The sequence below is a fragment of the Macadamia integrifolia genome, chromosome 1 (genome assembly GCF_013358625.1).
Source record: "Macadamia integrifolia cultivar HAES 741 chromosome 1, SCU_Mint_v3, whole genome shotgun sequence".
Classification (NCBI taxonomy): Eukaryota; Viridiplantae; Streptophyta; class Magnoliopsida; order Proteales; family Proteaceae; genus Macadamia; species Macadamia integrifolia.
The window spans coordinates 23,133,516-23,139,324 of NC_056557.1; the positions used below are offsets into that span (position 1 = coordinate 23,133,516).

Genomic DNA, 5,809 nt, shown 5'->3' on the forward strand with positions numbered 1-5,809 from the left:
TTCGTGCTCACTGACGTCTATGACTGCTACATATGTTTAAGACGAGTCTTGTTTTTAATTTCTATTCTTATTGTTCCATGCTAGAGCCCTTGATATGTATACTAGCTTGAGGGGGAGCGTTAAGATATGTACCATGATAGGGGAGTATCCCTATCCTGGCTGAGTTTTACTTTTTGGTTTAGTTTATTTCCTTCCGTAGTTAGGATAGAGTCTCTACTTATTAATTAAGATAGACTCCTTATTATATCTTTCTTGTTGTACAAGGACTTAGTTTCTTTGTTTGATTATACTATTTTGGGTGTTAATAAATACTGGCGGTAGGGAGACTACAAGGATATTGAGTCTACTACTCTCTTGGCAACCTCCTCCTCTTCTTTCTCTTCTCTTCTCCCTCAATCTCATTTTCTGTTCTCTCCTCTCTCTTCTATTGCAATTACTGGTAAAAGATCCAGGTTTGTCACAGCTCACAACATATATAAAGACCTTCTAAAATTCCTAAATTGAAATATAAAAGAACTCTTCAGACACTCAATAAAATAAATAAACTTCAAAACAAAACTCTACCTAACTATAAAGTATTAAATCTGACTTGAATACTCAACTACTAATCCAGTGTATAAACTTTATCCCCACTTTATGGGCATATAGATTAGGTCCATTACAATGAAACCCAAAATATAAAAGGCCCATTTAACTGCCATCAATGGGCACCTTATGTAAACATGAACTACCTAAAGGTCAATTTCAGCCAATTGGATAGCCAACAGCACCTTACGGGCATCCCAAACTTGCACATAGGCCTCCATACGGGAATAATAGCTAATGCAACTGCATCACTGGATTTGATTCTAATCATGGTCACTTCATGCTCCCCTTAACTACAAAACTTTTTTCCTTCGTAACATAGTATTTAGAATTTTCTAGAGTGTGCATGACCAAAAGAGGTTGTAACTTCCAATTATAATGGTGGGGTCCTATTTTCAGGCACACCTATACAACTACCAGAATGTGAACATGTTCTTAACACTTTGTTTCACATTAAAACCCATACAGAAAATATGGTTACTGGATAACTACGATGGGTGTCAACGAGCTCTTCACAGGGAGTGCCAATAACCTTCTAGAGTGGACACACCTTGCCCAATCTAAGGATGAATGAAATCCAATCCAACTGTTGCACAATAACTCAAAAAATGAACCCAAATTGCTAAATTTTGTTGACTGAAAGTATATGAAGCTTGTTAGTTCTCGTTTTCTTGTATTTGTCGTCATGCCACTCAGAATTTTAAGCGTTCTATATTCTACTAGGTGTTTGGGCTAGCAAAAGGAAATGCTATTTTGTGATTTAGCTATAAAGGGAAAAATGGCAATGCTACAGCCACTCGCATTAAATGAACACGCCAACATGCATGGCTAGGTTTCCACTTCCACCTAAGAGTGTCTATCATGTAGAATTAGCACTCAGTGAAAACTGGTTGAAATCAATCCTCAAATATTCAAGATGTTTAGGGATGAACACGTAGACAAATGGCATTCTGCATTCAGCGAATGGGAATGTAATGTGTAAAAATAAATGCAGTTTTAGTTCTTCAAGTAATAAAAGTGAAATAAAAATCAAGTGATGCTTGACAAGAACACAGAAGATCTAAAAACACACACGTGTGTCTGTAAATATGCCAAATTTATAAGGAGTTCTTCACCAGATCTCTTGTCAAGTATATAGCAGTTAAACGTAAATGTTTATTTAAATTTGATGAAGTAACTAATAACATAAAATCCATCACGATACAGGTTACCAGGACTTCTCCCCAAAAGAAAATCAATATATGAAATTCAAATCAACTAGAAATTTCATGAAATTAAGCACATAACAATACAACAATGTAATATGGTATAACAGATGTAGAACTAGATGAACATAACTTCAGAGATACAAAGAATACAAACAAGTGCACAATCTTAAGGAAATATTATATACAACATTTCAAGAACAGTAGCATGATTATCTCCAACTTACATAGCCAAGCAGTGCAGATATGCATAAGAACATGAAACCTGTGAGTGTTATCTGGAAATCAACAGGACAAGCTATTACCAGACAAGGAAAAAAAAAAATGTATGTTCTGAAAGGATATGAAGTATGGTGTGGAATGAAGTTACAGTAGATGTTAGAATATCTTACCATGTTTGGCCTGGAGAAGCACCCAAACATGCAAACATAGAAAAGAGAAGTGTAGTTAGTAACCACTAACCATTCATGAAGAGTTATTAAACTTGCAATGGAACCATCTATTAACATTAAACAAAATAAGATATAAAAAGTTATATGAAAAAAAGGAAATGCATAACTAAAGGCTTGACCACAGTATCATAACCTTTCTTGGCAGCATGTCTTTTATATACAGTATATACGAGTTCCTGGTATTACCTGTGTCTTATGAGACTGTGAGATAATCACAAGGTACGCTTAATTTTTTTTTTTTTTTCAAGTCATCTGGTCTGCAAAATCTATTTCCAGATTACATCAACAATGTCATGGTTAGACAATTAACCATGTGAAGCAGAATTCCAGCACACAGAGAAGATGGAGTTGTTTGGATTTGGTTTAAATTATTGGGTCCAACAGAACCTATGGTTCGAATTTGGTTTATGCTAGGCTTAGTTTGAGTGCCCAATGGGTTATATATGCCATGGGCTTAGTATGTAAGTTTTTTATTATAATTGGCCAATTCTATAAGCCCAAATATTAGGGATTTAGGTCCTATACTGGATTAAGTAATTAGTTTCTGTTTTTGTAACAGTAACTTACTTGTTTCTCTTTGGTTTTGTCTCTTTCCTTTTTGTGTTGTACCAACTAGATCTTCTAGGGACTTGTTATTTTATTAAGATGTAAGCTTCTTGGTAGATAAGACTTACGACTCTTGCAATGCATGCTTTTAATTTTATAAATACAAGAAAAGGGAGACCTCCCAATGATTTTGGCTAATGGAATACTTTGTTCTCTATGGAGATCACATGCTACTGTGGTGAAACAGAAGAATCACTAGATGGTGAATTCTAGGTTGGGTGGTGGTGAATCATCCCATAGGCTTTGATGGTGAAGCCAAGTCATATCCCACCCCCCACCCCCCACCCCCCACCCCCCTCCTTTCACCCATTTATTCTCTCCATCTTGTTCTCAGTTTCAGCAAGCTACAAGGTCAGTGTGTGGTTGTTGATCAAGGTAATCTGAAATCCGCTTCTATTGAATTCGATTCCTATGCCTTTGTTTCCAATCTCTTTTTTTTTTTTTTTTTTTTGGTTTATATTCTGTACTTGTTCTACTAATCTTATTTCCAAGTGTCTGTTCATGCATGTCATTTCTGTCCACTTGGGTTCTCACTCTTCTGTTAAAGATTCCATCCTTCCCTACCGTTGGATCAAACCCTACTTTGGATATGATATTCTTCCCTCTTAAAACTACATCTGTCCAAAGTTGCAGCCCAATCAGATCTGGAGTTTGGGAGTTCTTCCAGTTTTAGCAACTTGCTATTTTCTGTTTTCACTAAGTTTCTAATTTCTTCCCGCCTCCATTATTTTCCAATAACCTATTGGATCTCTATGACGCTTTAGATACAAGACCAGAAAGTTAGGACCACCTTTCGACTATAATGTTAGCCCCATCAGCTGGCTGGTTTGGGGCATTCCCCCAATCATGTAGCATATCTTAACACTGCCCTTTAGCTTTCTTAACCTATTTCATTGGGATTCTGTCCTGTGGTAGTTTTAGTCCTTCAAATCTTATTTTGATTCACTAGAACTCATCACCATGCTGTCAAAGTCATTCAATCGACAAAATTTTGGGTCATTTACACCTGTTAACCAGACAAAGTAGTAATTGAACAAAAACTTTTGTATGATTTAAAAATCGTCAAGGTTAATTGCCCTCAGACTTTGAGGTCCATATAAAACTCCAACTTGAAGGAGAAACCACCAGTTGCACATCACAAGATGAAAAATCAGAGCATATGAGGAGTAGGTACTGTCATCCCTTTAGTAATTGTAACAAACTCCTCAGGATATGCCAGTTGGGAACTGTTCTTTGGAAGATTTGTAAGGAAAGAATATTAAGTATCTTCTGTGATAACTTACAAGTCACAACAAATCCAGGAGAAATTGATGAGACTACAAACAGAGAAGCTCATTGAGCAAGTACAATGGATTTCTTTAGAGCTTTGGAGCTCCCACTGAGCCAAGCAATATAAGGTCCTAATGGTCTCCTTATCAGGAATTTGATCACTCCATAATTGGAGAGGCTTGGATAGCCAGGGGGCAGGAGTAATCTTCTCTGACTACTCTGGCCCTGTGGGGAAAGATGACTCCAATAGGGAAGAGTTCCCTGCTATAGTCCCAAGGCTTAGGCTTTCTCATTCCATTGAATCCAAGGGGTTAGCTGTCAAAGGTGACTAATGAATCATGCTCAATCCGATTCATTTGACAGGCAACAACCCATGGAGACATTCTCACTTTATTAGGAAATCTGAACTTTCGCATCTTGATAGGATATCTGAGTTCATGGATGCAAAGGTTAAGTAAATTGCTGACTCCTAGGCTAAAACCAGAACCGAGAAACCCAGCCTAAAAGTAAATCAACACTAAAAAGGAGTATATTTTGGCAATTTGAAGAAGAAAGATAGGGACGTAACTCTCATCATCTCTATCATCCATTCTGATGAACGGTTTTCTAAAGAGATTTTATCTTCCCCATTTTAACAAAACCCCTCATGACTTTGTAAGCTGTTTTGGGTGATGAAATATAGAAGAACCAACTGATGAGGGGGGAAAGGGGCTTTCGCCTTAGGAAGCGTGTGATTCTGAGTTCGACTCCTCTTATCTCCTTGGGGCCACTCACATGGGGTCTTTAGTGTTCTTCACTGCTTTCAATGAAAGTTTAATGGTTCACATTCAACCCCGATATGACCCAGTCCATGCGGTTGTGTAGTCAACATGGGCCTGCGGGACTGTTCAGGCCAAAGTCCTGGATACCCATCATTTAAGCCAAAAATATATATTCAAGGTGATAAATATGAAACAAGCCTCTTTGCATTGGCAAACCATGTTTTATCGGATCAGATAAATTATTAACAAAAAATAAAATAAAAAACAGTTTATAGGGAGCTACTGTCGTAGAAGGCAATCATCAATAGTTAATGACGCACTTACGGCATCCAAAGGGGAAAGAGATTCACGCAGCGAGTCCAAAAGGGCTGCAGCACATATTTGGCAACGTAAGAGTGATCAACACCACTGTACTTGTGCCTATGCAGAGCAGCCACACCATGAGATCCAATGTAGCCCATACTCGAGTTGGCTCAGATGCTCTTGAAAATCAACCCAATCGTTAGTATCACATGTTTAAGTTAATTTTGAACAAAACAAAAGCTCATCACTTCATTTTTTCAAGAAGATATTCAAAATCCGAAAAAGCAGATCGAAATGGATACAAACCAAAACATAACATAGTAGATCTGAAGAAATAAATGAAAAAAGCAACAGAAAATAAAAAATAAAAGGAGGACGATCTTTGTTTACCATACCTTTCAGAGATCGGTACTTCTCGGATTTGGGAATGGGAGAGAGAGAGAGAATCTGTGAAATGAAATTGAATAAAAAGGCAAATTTTCTCTCCCGACTCCCGATTCCCGCCCTAGAGAAGATCAGAATCCCAGAAAAATAAATGAAAAGATTTCTTTTATAATATGACGACAAATTGAAAAGAACGAGGGAAACGTATGCACTCTCTCGTTGGCTTTTTTTTTTTTTTTTTTTT

The 5,809-nt window shown here is 37.1% G+C and overlaps 1 protein-coding gene across 1 annotated transcript in view; it reads right to left on the bottom strand.

Annotated features, from left to right (window-relative positions):
* The window catches only part of LOC122081812 (choline/ethanolaminephosphotransferase 1-like), a 39,578-nt gene extending 33,775 nt beyond the window's left edge, over positions 1-5,803 (bottom strand). Inside the window, exons 1-4 of the mRNA XM_042649139.1 lie at positions 5,577-5,803; positions 5,203-5,360; positions 2,183-2,192; positions 2,018-2,068 (exon numbers count right to left, since the gene is read on the bottom strand). Of these exons, the coding sequence (XP_042505073.1) occupies positions 2,018-2,068; positions 2,183-2,192; positions 5,203-5,339 (198 nt within the window). The 5' untranslated portion in view covers positions 5,340-5,360; positions 5,577-5,803. The remainder of the gene's footprint in view (positions 1-2,017; positions 2,069-2,182; positions 2,193-5,202; positions 5,361-5,576) is intronic.
* Positions 5,804-5,809: the final 6 nt, after the last annotated feature.